Source organism: Numida meleagris, chromosome 5 (assembly GCF_002078875.1).
Source record: "Numida meleagris isolate 19003 breed g44 Domestic line chromosome 5, NumMel1.0, whole genome shotgun sequence".
NCBI lineage: Eukaryota > Metazoa > Chordata > Aves > Galliformes > Numididae > Numida > Numida meleagris.
In genome coordinates, this window is record NC_034413.1 from 26,095,863 (window position 1) to 26,110,455 (window position 14,593).

At 40.8% G+C, this 14,593-nt stretch overlaps 1 protein-coding gene across 3 annotated transcripts in view; it reads left to right on the forward strand.

Annotated features, from left to right (window-relative positions):
- Positions 1–14,593, forward strand: part of CDHR1 (cadherin related family member 1) — a 67,085-nt gene that overhangs the window by 50,712 nt on the left and 1,780 nt on the right. For all 3 annotated transcript variants that reach the window (XM_021397639.1, XM_021397638.1, XM_021397640.1), the window contains 5 exons: positions 1,081–1,233; positions 3,984–4,148; positions 6,108–6,175; positions 8,667–8,895; positions 9,807–10,061. In XM_021397639.1, the coding sequence (XP_021253314.1) occupies positions 1,081–1,233; positions 3,984–4,148; positions 6,108–6,175; positions 8,667–8,895; positions 9,807–10,061 (870 nt within the window). The remainder of the gene's footprint in view (positions 1–1,080; positions 1,234–3,983; positions 4,149–6,107; positions 6,176–8,666; positions 8,896–9,806; positions 10,062–14,593) is intronic.

A 14,593-nucleotide genomic window follows, 5' to 3' on the forward strand; every position in this document is an offset into this window, starting at 1 on the left:
GGCATCTACCATGGAATACTATTCCTCTTGACATGGTCCAGGGCTGCAGCAGAAACTGCTGATAACAAGACCCTCAGGAATACAGCTGAAAGTAAAGTTATCCTGTTCAAAAGTTGTTATTAGAAATTCTTCATCTCAAGATTGATTCTGGGGGTAGAACATGGCACCAGCCAGGCAGTGAATGTGGCTTGTTGCCACAGTGTAATCGTTCCACTGCTGGAGCAATCAGTGATGTCAGAAAGATAGTTTGGTGGGCTCCCATGTAAGGTAGAGATGTGGGAATCCCCACTTCATTTTTAGTTCTCCATGCTCCAGTTAATTTTAAAGAGTTTGACACTGACACCCTGTTGCCATCTCACACACCAGTGGTGCTAACCTTCTAGGTATCACTGCTTCTTATGTCCTCCCTTACTAGAAGGTTTATCTATATGATGGGATTTGGCCTTTCCCTTCACCTGGAGCTGCCAGATGTGTGTCACATTTTATTCTGATCCCAAGTGCACCAACTTCCAAAAGGCTTAGAGGCAGCAACTCTGGGCCAGCTTAATCCAGTCAGTTCCAAACATATCAGGTTCCACTTCTGTTTGGAAATAGCACATTTTCATGGCTCTGCATCATCTTAAGCCATAGGTTGAATTTTTTTAGAAGTCCATTGTCCTGGACTGGGCAGGTCAGTTGTCTCCCCTTGGCAGGAACCAGGAGTAGGCAGAACTTCCCTGCCCATATGTGAGTGATGCTGTCCCTCTCACGCGCACTAGCTTGCAGCATGCAGCTGAAAACTTCTTGCCAAAAGAGTGCTTCTCCTAGCCAGCCCCGCTGCAGGGTTTTTCCATTATGACTGGAAGAATAACCAAGCTTGTCAATCTATTTACAGAAAAGCTATGTCTGTCTTGTGACCAGGGCTGGAGGGATTATATAGCTAAGCTTCTTAGTAGTCTCTTTCCCTGGGGATGGAGAACAGAGGGCTCTAAGCAGTAAGACTGATTCTAATTTTATACAGCTTGAAGAAACAGAGCCAGTGTACGCTGTAAGAAATTCATCATTCACCAAAAACAATGCAGTATCTACTTTTCTTCACAGGGAGCCAATGCTAAATTCAACCTCCGTCTTGTTGGACCTGGCGGCATCTTCCGAGTCGTTCCCCAAACAGTCTTGAATGAGGCTCAAGTTACAATAATAGTGGAAAATTCTGCTGCTATTGACTATGAAAAATTCAAGGTGTTAACCTTCAAGGTACTACTTCTGTTTTCTGGATCCTGTCTGCCCATGTATCTGATATGTCTATGATGGCTTATATATCTGATGGGATTTATCTTCTCAGTCCACCTGGAGCTATCTGATGATTTGTCACTGACTTTATATTCCGTACAAAGGAAACTCATTTCCCCCTATGTTTCATCAATTTCCAAAAGGTTTAATGGATGCGTCTGTGGGATAATTTACTCCAGACAGTACAAACTGTTGAGTATTAAGTCTCGGTGGAAATTGTATATGGTCCAAGTCATTCTAGACTGAACTTTAAGGGTGTTATTTCTGCTCTTAAAATGCTAAGTTCACAGGGTGAAATTCTAATTTCCCTGGAGCAAGAAATTCACCTGCTTAGTCAGAAGTAATTTAGTTCGTTATCGTACTTCAAATACTGGCTGGCTGAAGACCCCATTTGACTGGAAGATAATTTCCCAAAATTGCTCATTGCCTTTGTCAGAGCATATGTGTCTATGTGGCCCTTTCCAGACTGATCTGGAGCTATCTCACCAATGTTCTAAGCCAGCCACACAAGAACTAGCATTCATCCAAAAGCTGGAAACTTGAATTATCACCTTCCCTGATGGATTCACTGGCTCATCAAGATAATTAGGTATCCTGGTTTGTGTCAGCTGTCTCTGAGCGTAAGTATAGATATTCAGTTCTGTCCGCATCAAATTGTGTAGATAATCCCTGTAGTCATTAAAAACTTATTGTCAAAACTATATAGCTGAGTGCAAACATATGCTAATTTTTGTTTTGTATACAAAATGGCATTTTTAGCAGAGTCCAGAAACCAGAGTTCCTGGGCTTTGTTCTCACCCTTGCCACATGATTTGTTTTGTGTCCTTAGCAAGTCATTGCACTTCTCCTCTTGTAATGCTCCTTAGTCTCTTTGAGCTTCACAGGTTATAGATGCTACGAAAGTATGGTGCATCACTGTTGTATCAAAATGGAAGATTCAGAAAGGGCTCTAAAGTGCTATCAAAACCAATTACAATAAACACACATTTATTCAGGTTAAACTACCAGCAGACCAGTAAAGAAGTTACACATGGCCTCCTCATGAATACTAATAGAAATCAAAGTACTTAATGTGATTGCCTTGAATGCTGAAAGAATTAATTACTTGGGAAAAGGATATATATTTTTTCTCAACTTCAGCAGTTGAGTTTGAAGTTTGTTTGTTTGTTAATTATTAGTTCTACAGAAGAAAGATTGTATGATTTTGCCAAAAACGCAGAGCCTTTGTCTAAATTCCAAATGAAGAAGGTGCAGTTGGATGATATGGTAACAATGCATTCCACCAAATACTTTGTAAAGACTTCATTGCCTTTTCCATTTCGCTGAGAATTTAAAATTGCCTTCTACCCAGTTATAGTTGCTAATGTAGTCCAGTCATTCTATATAGACTTCAGGGTGAAATAGGTTTTTATTTCTATTTAGTATGTATTCCACAGCAGTTTTGAGAAGCTATTATCTTCTTTTTTTTAATCTTTTTTTCCTGTAAACAATGATCCTGTTTCTCTGGTTTGTTATTAAACAGTAAAATGCCATAGAGGTATTAAAGTTGATTTGACAGGGAGGTGCACTGAAGTACTACCTGAGGCAAAGGCTGCTTGAGAAAATACATCTTCCTTTCAGGGATGGCTTTTAAATACCATTGGTTGTCAGGACCTCCTTCATTTTCAGCTCAGAGCACATCCCTCTTTGACAAGAGCCTGAACCTACCCCTTGCCATCTGCAGACACTCACATCTCCTGCAGTCTGGGACCAGATGCAGCTGCAATTATCTTCAGTTGCCAAAATCAAAGTCTATTTTAAAGAATCTCCTGCCACTTCTAAGATTATATCTGTCTGCTTTTCTGGCACTCGTATTAATTGCTGCTATGCAGTCCTGTGAAGTAACAGTTTTAGCTATTTTTTTCTCTCTCTGCTTGTAATGAACAATACAGCACTGCATAATACATTGCAGATCAGAAATCTGACAGAAATCCCGCCCCATGGGAAGATGTTGCCAGTGTGCTGACATAGCTGCACCATGACTGCTGAAAGGAGAGGGAATAAAAATGAACATAAAAACGAAGTCAAAACACTGAGCTGTCAGAAGGCACTTCAGGACGGGCTGGGTCTAGCACCAAAGATGATTTCACTGCAGATGCTGTAATTTGTTTACAGCACCACGTGCATATAAGCAGAAAGATTTTATCTGGGTGCTGTTCTAGGAGCTGTTTGCTCACATGCAGGTTTGGTGATGTCTGACTGTACCTTCAAAAATTTCTTTTGCTAAAACCCCCTCTGAGTCTCCCAAGCACACAAGTTAGCACAGACATGGCAACAAGCTCCCCTTTTAGAACATACATGCCCTGTGGTAATTCAAGTAATCCTTCAGGTTGTCTGTCTTCAGGAATCCTGTCGCTGTTTATTCCCAGCCATTACACCTGTTTACACAGTAGGAACAGTTCCAAAAGATGATGCTGACATAGCCTTCTCCCTGCCTATTTAAACTGCATGCTCCAAGTCCTGTCACCTGTGGATGATGCAGCCTTCCTCCAACCTAGCAGCGCATAGGGAAGAGGAGCTCTCACAGCCCTCAGCTCAGATGCTGCACAAAGTGGGCAGGAGTGCCATGGCAGCAGCCTTTCTGCACCATCTGGAGTTCAAACCTTCCACTAGGATGTTCCTTTAAGAAGTAATAATGTGTGCTTTGCAGTCATTTTCTGTTTCTTTTTCTGTAGCTTCTTGCAATTGAGGTGAACACACCAGAGAAATTCAGCTCGACAGCTGATGTGGCAATACGCCTGCTGGATACCAATGACAATGTCCCAAAGTTCTCCTCTGACTACTACATTGCCAGGATCCCCGAGAACTCCCCAGGGGGCTCAAATGTAGTTGCTGTAACTGTAAGTTTTATTCACTTGTAAATAAATGTTCTATTTTCTAGCTGTTTGTGCAGGCAGCTCAAATGCCTTAAAAATCATCGAATCATAGAATTGTTTGAGTAGGAAGGGACCCTAAAAGGCCATCTTGCCATTTAGCTTCTGGATTCAGCTCCAGTTCCTTTCCAGAATCAACAAGATAAATAATAATTAAATATATATACATTTATAAAGTTGTAGGCAACTATTTTTCAGAACAACAAATTTACTTCTTTAGACTTTTTTTTTAATTAGTGGCCATCTGCTTTTAAGACAAATCACATGGTCTGTGAGTGCTAGGAAAGCCCCAGTCAAATCCGTGTCCAGCGGGAATATTCGGTTATGACTAAGTGGAATTGGATTTACTGGATTTGCTTGCTTAAGTATGAGTAAGAAGAAAACAAGATGGCTGTTTAGTGGGTATTAGTCTCCTCCTCCTGGGATGAATCTGGCTGCTCCATGCCTAATTAGATGGTTACTGAAGGCAAGAGTATAACATTGAAATGCTTAGAGTTGGGAAAGAAAGATTCCTGAAAGTTCCTCCTTACAGAGGGAAGAATATGCTTATAAATTTTCTTGTATCTCACGGTTTCGTAGAAAGGAAATCAGGGTGTTACATGGGCGCTGTGCTGGAGAAGCACTTTCAGCCATTGGATGCAAGCTGTACCTCTTTAATGTAGCTGCTGGGAAACACATCTCATGTCCCAGAGCTCCTGGCCGCGTGGGGATTGGCAGGCGATAGAAGTCACCTTGGCTCCAAACACCACTATATTTGCAGCAAGAGAAGTAAGCAATTCCACAATGTGCATAACAAAAAAGAAAATACAAAAAGTTTGTAAAAGAAGCAAAACTAACCGTCCTGAGCCAAGGTGAACAGGACAGCATAGCTGAAGATTATTGAAGTTTATTTTCAAGTGACACAAACTCAGTGCTTGACCTGTATTCATAAATATAGTTCCCAAAGTGAGATTCTCTGGATACCCAGGATGACCATTATGGCAGAAATTCTGCATGTGCAGAATGTTTCAGGAAAAGGTAGGAGGTCCCAAAATAGACCATTGTCAAAATTATGAGGTGAGAGAAGCTGACAAGCTTAAAACACTTACCGGCAATGCTGTTAATTAGGCGAGAATCAAAGACATTGTTCCAGTTTTCAAAAGAAGTAACAAATATTTAAAACAGGAAGAGGAGTGAGCCACCACCAGGAACTGTGATGGCCAGGTACAGTGGTTTAACACCTCCTCAGAGCTGTCAAAGAAAAGAGACTTACGGAAATTGCTGCCACTAAATCAGTGGCTTCCCTAATCTTGAGCTAAGACAGGAAGCCAGCAAGAGTCCAGAACAAAGACATCATCTGACATAGTATCTGAATCATTAAAAGTTATTAACATACAAATAAAGATAAAATATTAAGTATAGTTTGAAATGTTTGTTAAACATTACTTTAAACAGAATCAATTAAACAAGCAGGCTTAAAAAAAAATCCTCTGGGTAAAGTAAATAATTTTGACCCGAGAATGTACATTAATATTTAAGAAATAATTGGGAAGGCTTGAGAGTGGGCAGTTTGTGTTATTGAGATTGGCTTCATTGCTTGCAAAGGGAGTACGTGCTAAATGTCATTAAATAGAGCCATCTAGTGGCTTTCTGCCTGCTAGAGCCTCTGGCACCAGCCTGGCCAGGAGACCGGTGACATCTTGGCTGCCTCCCTGGGAACACCCAGGGACATTTATTTGTGCTAATGGAGAGCATTTCCCTGCATTAAAATAAATAAATAATGGCCGTTTTCTAGGTGCACGACTGTTAATGCGACTTCTCCCGAAAGATGTTCTGATGTAAGGAGGGAAAATTCTTTCTATTGTTAAGTGACTTGTTTTTAAAGGAAAAATGAACGTGTTTCTTTTTGCGATTTAAAAAAAAGGCTGGCTCTCTTCTCTTTTCAAGGCTACAGATCCAGACTCTGGGCTCTGGGGGGAAGTCAAGTACTCTATCTATGGAACGGGAGCAGATCTGTAAGTAAAAAAAGAAAACTAAATAACATACGAGCAGACTATTAAAACAATTATATTAAAAAAAAAAAAAAAGAGCAGGCTTATTTTTGATCCACTAATTTCCAAGGACAGTTATGCCATGTTCTTTATGAGTTTTGTGAAAACAGCAACAGAAATACTGTGGTGATCATTAAACATCTGCTTCATTAGCCCATGGAATTTTACCCACATGCCCCCAAAGAGACATCTGGAAGCACAAGTCTGAATACAGAGGATCTGTTCAATCTCCATTTGAAAAAAAAACACACGTGGGAGAGAAATGAGAGATGTTGGTCTAGCTGTGAAAAGTCCATTCTGGGGGGGTGGAAATTCCTTGCTCTCTAGGTTCCCTTTCCATGTAGCAATAAAAATAGTTGTTTCAACTCCTGTCAAAAGAAATCAACTCTATTGAGTGTTCAATGCATCTTATATCTTATATTTATATATATATATATATATAAACTTTTTAGCCCTGCGTCAGGGAAGAATGGAATTTGATGCTTATTTGATGTTGTAATGATATCTAGTTCTCTCTCCCTGCTTTTGGGAAGTATGGGGGTAAGAACATCCTGATACACTGGTTTTGCCCACGCTGTTCCCATCCCAGCAGTTGCCCTGGTCTGCTGGCTGGGGCTTCCAGACCTGCCTAGCATCAACGGTTAATCACAGATATCGTTGCTGGAAGCTGCATCTCCTGAACATAGAATCTGGAAAAGAACAAGCTGTTCAGGCACTCATCCCCACAATCCATTTTTCTCTGTGCCTTATCCTCTGGAGTTAAAGCTGAACCCCTCTTGTTAGGGCAAAAGCCGTTTAGAAGACACAGTCAAAGTCCAAGATGTTAAGGGTGAACCTCTTCTGCAGCCAGAAAGGTATACATGTGGGAGCATTTCCAGGATAGATTATTTTGATCTACTCAGTAAGTCCTTAAGCTAGCTGCATAGCGGCAAGCAGGCAAAGGTCATGTCGAAGAGGCAGACCTCTCTGGTTTAAAATGTAACAGCTGGTGCCAAAAAGCCTGTGAAGGTTGTTGACAAAGGATTTAGAAAAGGTGTAGGTGCTACTTTCTTCTGATTGGAGTTGTGGGGATGTTCAGACTCACTACTCTTATACTATTAAATGGGGAAATTAGAGTATCAAGACTTTTTTCTGCTCTTAAGTATGATTTTTTGTCTATTTCGCTTGTGCCAGGCTGACATGGCTCTCCAAGACTGGATTGATTTTCTGAGCATTGGAGTTCCAGAACTGCCGAATGCACAGATTTGAGATTTCCAATTAGGAACATGGTTTTTTTCTGTCTTGGTGTTACAGCAGCAGAAATGCATTTATGTTGGCATAAAAAGTGATTTTTACTTGAGAAAGAGGAATTGTGATAGCTGTTGAAGACATAAGCATTACAACAGTAGTATTCCCTCCAAACTGACTCTGGGAGAGGGGTACGTTGCTGCAATATCTTCACTTCTCTGTGCTTCTGTTCTTCCACTAAAATGAGAGTGGTAAGAGTCCTCTCTACATGGTTTCGTTGGGCTGGATACTAGGAAGGCACTCAGCACAGGCACTGACTCCTACCAAGAGTTTACGCAGCTCTTTCCACCTCCAGGTCTACAATTGATGAATCTCAGTTATTAAGTACTTGTTTTATAATTGCTCTCAATTGTGCTCCCAGTTGTAGTAACATTCTGTCATTTTTTACCTTAATTAAAGGGTATATAAAACCTTCTATTTGTTATAAACCCCGCTGTTTGGAGCCTACATTGGCAGTCCATTTACAAAAGACAGTGTGTTAGTATCTTCTCTATAAATCCAAGCTTTTGCCTGTCACTTTTGACAGTGTCTCAGTAATTACAATTGTATAGAGTTGAACTTGCTACAGATAAATCTGAACACCCACTCCATCCCAGTGCCAGTCTGTGGAAAAGTGATTATTTTTGGAAGAAATAATTTGGCCTGCAGTTTGGGGGATTCGAGAACAGCTATTTTTCTTACCTGATCTAAGAAGGAAAGAGCTTAAATATGATACACAGCAAACTTCCCTTAGCTATCAAGGATATATCAATCAATCTTAATTTATTCAGAATATGATCTAATACATTGTACTTCTTATAAACTGAAGGAATAGGCAGTTCCTTAATGTTTTCATGCAAAGACATTATTCTGGGAGAAGGCCAACACAGTGAGCGTTTATTCAGGACAAAGCCTTTAATGGAAAATGCAGCTAAAATGACATGAACAGTGAATAGAAGAACACCAGACGCTGGTTGTTCTGTGATTTCCAAACCTAGAGACAGGCAGAATGAATGAGTCAGAAACATCAGCCTGGCATGAGGTTGGTGAAGAATACCAATCTTTGGGGCATGACATTTCAGTGTTTAGAACCCACCTTTGCTCTAGACTACAAATACATACTAAGCAATCAAAAAAAAAAAAAAAAAAAAAAACCTCACCCATAAGACTCTCAATGCTTCTTTTCCAGGTTCCTAATCCATCCATCGACAGGTATAATTTACACCCAGCCCTGGGCTGTATTAGATGCTGAAGTGAACTCAAAGTATAATTTCTACGTGAAAGCAGAGGACACAGATGGGAAATACAGCTTGGCTGAAGTGTTTATCACTGTGCTAGATGTCAATGACCACTCTCCAGAGTTCAATGAAAACATCCAGGAAAAGACGATGATCATCGGGTCACCAGTGAAGATAGAGGTGAGAAACAACAGTGTGTCACAAAGCAGAGTGCTTTGGAATAGCCCCAGCTATGCAGTTTATTGCTCAGGGATCATCATGATGAATGCCTGAAAGTTGCCTTTTCCTGAGGTTTTATTCTTCACATCTATTTGTACGTAACAAATGCATTACAGCATGGAATAACAGTATTTACAGACTGCTGAGAAGGAGAAATAAAATTCTATAGGCAAGAGTTACAGTTCTATTACAGCATTTGAACCATTAGCTGGTGGAGAATCTTGGATTATACAGTGATCATAAGAAACCTATACACGATGAGTGAATGAAAGTACAATGTTTTAAATACTTAGCTTTCCTGAGATGCCATTGTGCTCTTTCCCTTCATTTTGCAGAATTGTGCATAGTGATCCAGTGCGGAATGGGGTTAAAAATAATTGCAGTAGCAATTCACAGGCAAAGGAGCAGAACATCCTCTGTTACACAGATTTGAACTCACGTAGTCAAGCCTGGCTATGCAACACCTAGCATGAGTAGAATAAAAACTACAGCACAAAACTTAAGGCACCTATAGTTTAAAGTGTGTGGAGCTAATCCCATTGTTCTCTATTCATTTCAGCTTTTGTCCGCAACACTGCGTGAGCTAGTCCCTAGCAATGGATCATTTGTATTCTACAGTTTTTCCTCTTCTTTCCTCTAAACTCAAATAGATATCATTTACAGAATGCTGCAATGCTGGTGCTGATGTTTTTCACTAGAAAATATAGCTGATATCAGGAAGGGAGAATTTATTTCCAAAACCAAACTTAAACAGAGAAGTAATTTTACTGCATGGATATTACCAAAAGCGAATGCTCAGAAACTTCTAAAGTTTTGTCTTCAGGCAAAGACACAAGCAATGACATTTTTGTTCTCTACACTTTCCCTACCAGGCTATAGATCAAGATGCAGAAGAACCGAACAACATTGTGGATTATTCCATCATGCAAGCAGATCCAGCCAATGTGTTTGATATAGACCAGAGCACAGGGGAAATCAAGCTGAAATCCTATATCCGTTCCCTGGACATCATCCACAACATTACAAAGAACAAAGACTGCATATGGTCATTGGTGGTGCAGGCCAAAGACCGAGGCTCCCCGTCCTTCAGTACCACAGCAGTTCTGAAGATTGACATCACGGAGGAGGTAAGAAAACATTTTAGAAAAATTCTTAGGTGGGATGATTCTTGAGAGGCACCAAAGTGAAGCTACTGCTTGTTCTGTTTCCAAGAGAACTTTAAAAACAGTTCAGGATTTGAAATCAACAGGAAAAATGTTGCCAGGCAACACTTCTCCTTTCTTGGTAGGTCTGTAGTATAGAATGTTCTACAGCCACAAATGTATTTTGATCATAAAAATTGCAAAGGTACAAACGTAGGAGCATAACGTGATTGGGAGGTAGAATATAATAGTTTCAGTTGGAAGGGACCACAAAGATCACTGAGTCCAGCTGTCTGTCATAGTACTTTAGACTGACCCAAAGTTAAAGCATATCTTTGAGGGCATTATCGAAATGCCTCCTAAACACACATGGGCATGGGGCATCAATTGTCTCTCTAGGAAGCCTGTTTCAGTGTCTAACTACTCTCTTGGTAAAGAAGATTTTCTTAATGTCCAATCTGAGCCTCCCCTGAAGCAGCTTTGGGCCATTCACATGCATCCCGCCACTAGATAGCCAGGAGGAGAGAAGAGAACCTCCCTCTCCACTTCCCCTCCTCAGAAAGCTGTAGAGAGCATTAGGTTCACCTCTCACCCTCCCCTTCTTCAAGTCTAACAATCTAGCGTTGTCAGCTCTTGTTACAGGACATGCCTTCCAGCCCTTCAGTGATGAGTTTCTTGTGTTTGGCTGTTAGAGACAGGTGAAAATTAAGGACTGTAGATTCCTGAGAGTAAAAATTAATTCTAGCTGCCAAATCTCTGATCATTTGTTTACATTCAGGGGAAGAAAATATTTTTCTCCTACAAAAAGTGAGTGCAAAGTAGATGGAGTCAGAGTGGGATGTGTCAGAACGTTTTTGCAAATCAAAATCAGTGGTGCAGGAAAAGTGAGGAAACTTTATAGAATTTTTTTAAGTGTATAGAAATTTGAATATGAGTTTCGTAATTGCAGTATTACTAGCAGATAAAAGAAGATGACTCTAAAAGATAGCACACACAGGTTGACTTTCTCATTAGTCCAACTTTATTGTCTACCAAAGAACAGGCAGCGATTTATGGTAAGCAGTGCATGCTTATGTGATTCTTATTTATTGCAACCGCCTTGCCACGTCTTTAAGTGGGCACCAGCAGGGAGGATATGGGCTTTATTGTGAATGAGAACCATATAATTAGCCTCTGGACCAGGCACAGACGGTGTACACATACAAATCTCTTCCTACACACAGCACCTTCTCTTTTTATTTTGGTCAAAACGCAACCAGATGACTTTTTCTGTTTTCTTTGCCTCTGTTTTTTCCACTGATACTCCTTATCAGGTAGACTTCTATTACACTCCTTGTTTATGCTTCAGAGCTTGCTGGAGGTTAAAAAGTTTCAGCAGACAGCACTTGCGCTCATCAACAAGGTAAATTGAGTACCAGGTGCAGAGGAGGAGCTCTCCCTCCCTGCTCTTGGCACCAGCACACCAAGGCTGCAGCACTGGGGCTCCATGGGTGCTAAGGGCTGAGAGGTGTGGAGGGGAGTTAGAGAGCCCTGCTCTTCCTCTGCTGTGGGGAGATGATATGTACTTGAGTTGAGGTTTTCACACTCCACACTGGCTGATGGAAGATATCTGGAAGGAAAAAAAAGAGTATCTAGTGCTTTGGGATGAAGAGTTTCTTGGATTTCTTTCTAATGTGTGAAGCAACATAAGCACCTGTTATAAAGAAGGTGTCACCTACAACAGCCCCTCTCTGCTTTCTTTCAACCCAGGAATACAAATCTGGCACAAAGTGAGGGAATCTCTGTCCCAGTACAGTGTAAAGGAGAAGCAGAGAGGGCTCTGAAGACACGGACACCTCTCAAACACAGCTTTCCCTTCTTCCCGTGCTCTTCTCCCTACCAACTCCTAACGCATAAGCTGAAATAGCAACAGCATCCTCTTTCTTCGGTTTATTATAAGTACTAATCTGATGTAACATCTGTCCTCTGCAAGCTTCCATACGTTTCTCCACCACTTCTTTCATTGCTTGTAGTGATTTGACAAAGCACTCACAAATTTTAGCTTCCATGTGAGCGATGTATCGTAGCAGTGTAGAAGGCTCCTGCTCTCTCCCTGTGCACCAGACACTGCACGGTTACTGCTAGCACTTGGTGAAGAAAGCAGGCTCTTGGTGTAGGGAAACCACGTGTTCTCTCTCTCTGACTGTTATGAATGTCAATTTCCTCCCTCTGCGCTCCAGCTGAAAAAAGGTTCTTTTAGTTAGCTGTTTGGTGGGCATTTATGTATTACTGATTTTGGATAAGGAAGGTATTTTTGAGCGCATTCTGTAAGGAGTTTCTTGCAGTGTTAATCACATCAAGCAATTAAACAGGCATATTTTCTGATTAACATTTACCACTGCAATTAAGACAAGGCTGTGCCCTTCAAGATATATGCCTTGTGGCTAAGTTCAGCAGTACTGCACATCAAAAGGACCTTTTGCTCTTGGAACAATACAACAAGAAAAAATTCCAGAGGTCTTTTAATTTAACTGAGACTCATTTTATGGAAATTGGTGTTGAATAGCATCTGTTAACCTCCTATCCTTTCTCAACAGATTAAGAAGCATATGCTGAAAAAGCTATATTTTTCTCTCATATCACACCAAAATATATTCCTGCTGCCCAAGATTTTCACTGGTTGCAGCTGATCCTGAAGGTTGGCCTGATGGGGGACCCCGCTGCCTCCTTCTTGCGGTCCTTCAAGGATATGGGGGTGTTTATTTACAGCCCTTCGGGGACTGAAGCTTAAGTCCACATTTAGCATAATCTGTGATACCTTTGGTTCTTAATAGCTTTGGCCACTGGTTTAGACTTCTAAACATAGCTGGTGAGTCTTAGTTTTAGATGCCCCTGATAGAAAGTTTCAACAAATATAATCTTTGAATTAATGTGCATATTTCCTCCTTTCCCGTACTCCATGACCATCCCTGAAACACGGCTAGGTCTAATCTGAGGCAAAACTCAAGGGATGCTGAAAAGGTGGGAGTGGACTCCTCAGAACCAGCTGGTTGGTTTTACAAACCCACTTGTTCGAGTTGACACAACCCTACTTGGGATCTTAACAGCTTTGCCCGCTTACTTAAGCTTCTAAATATAGCCAATGAGCCATAGCTGCTCTCATGGCTGAAAGCTCAACCACATGCTCCTGCTGTTGGGTCCTGCTTCTGGATGTGCCGCCCACTCATTCTGCTCACAGCAACCCACGCACTGTGACGGGAGCTTGAGATGTTGCCAGGTGTGTGCACGTTGTGATGTCTGCACACTGCAAACTGTTGTGGCAGAAGAGTGAAAACCAAAAGAAATAAGTCTCAAGTTCAGTAACAAAAGGAGACATGGGCATCCTCTTTGGTTAATTCAGGTTTTGAACTGTAATCTTGTCCCAGGAACAGAATTCTGTTTTCTCAATCCAGACTTCTGTCATGATTCTGTACCTGTCCAATTGTTCTCAACTCTCCTCTGGGCCAGTTCTCATTATAGCCATGTGATGGAATTTATGTACACAATATCTGTGTAATATGGAATGGCAAAGCTCTGACAGTCATGAGCTGCTCTGCTTTCGTTTTCTTGCTAAGATCTGTTGCTGATTAAATAATGGTAAAACTTTGCACAGCAAAACAATGAAAACTTCTCCCTTCCTTTAATGTGAGATGGTCCATGACTTTCAATAGCATTTCTTTGCCCATGTCTCTTTAGCAATCAGTAACATTTAGGGTATAGGTACAGTGGTCTCAGAGGTAGTTTGTGAAAATACAGAAGTGAAGCGAAGACACTTAGCTTTCTTTATTTTCCATGTTCCGTGCACATTTTACCTTACTTCCCTAGTTGTATTTATAGTAGGTGTTCACCTCTTTCAAATATAAGTGTGTTTGGGTTGACCGTTTCTCTTATTTTTGACATTTCCAGATCAAGTCCAGGGTAAAAACCTATATTTTAGGCCTCAAGAAGCGTCCATGGACAATATTTGGAATTTGCATGAGTGGCGTCCTTTCCACCATTTCTGTAACAATGGTGATCTCCACCATCATGTACTGGAAAAGTGTGAAAAGATCCAAGCTCCACCCACAGGGCAAAATCCGCAAAATTATACGGGGACCTCCAAGACGCACATTGTGCTAAGCTGCAAAGTGAACTGGTCATTCATTTGTCCTTAATATGCCATATGTAGCTTATGTTTTTGCTTATTTCTTTTACTTCTGAAAACAAAGCTCTTTAGTACTATTCATGTCCCCTACCTCAAAGAGTTTTGTTATGTCTGTAAAAGAGTACTTGAAAACAGAATGCAGCACATATCTGCTAACTACTCATTTGTATACTGTAATTTTATAAAGCAAACTTTTCTCACAATCTTTTTAATGCCATATTCAGTAATAGTCCTGTAAAGTGCATCACTGTATCACCTGTGGCCATTTTTGAAAGACCATTTTCTAATCATAAACCTCTATCTGGTTTAGCGCTATTATTCCTAGGAAATTAATTCTGCAATGTAGTGCAACAAT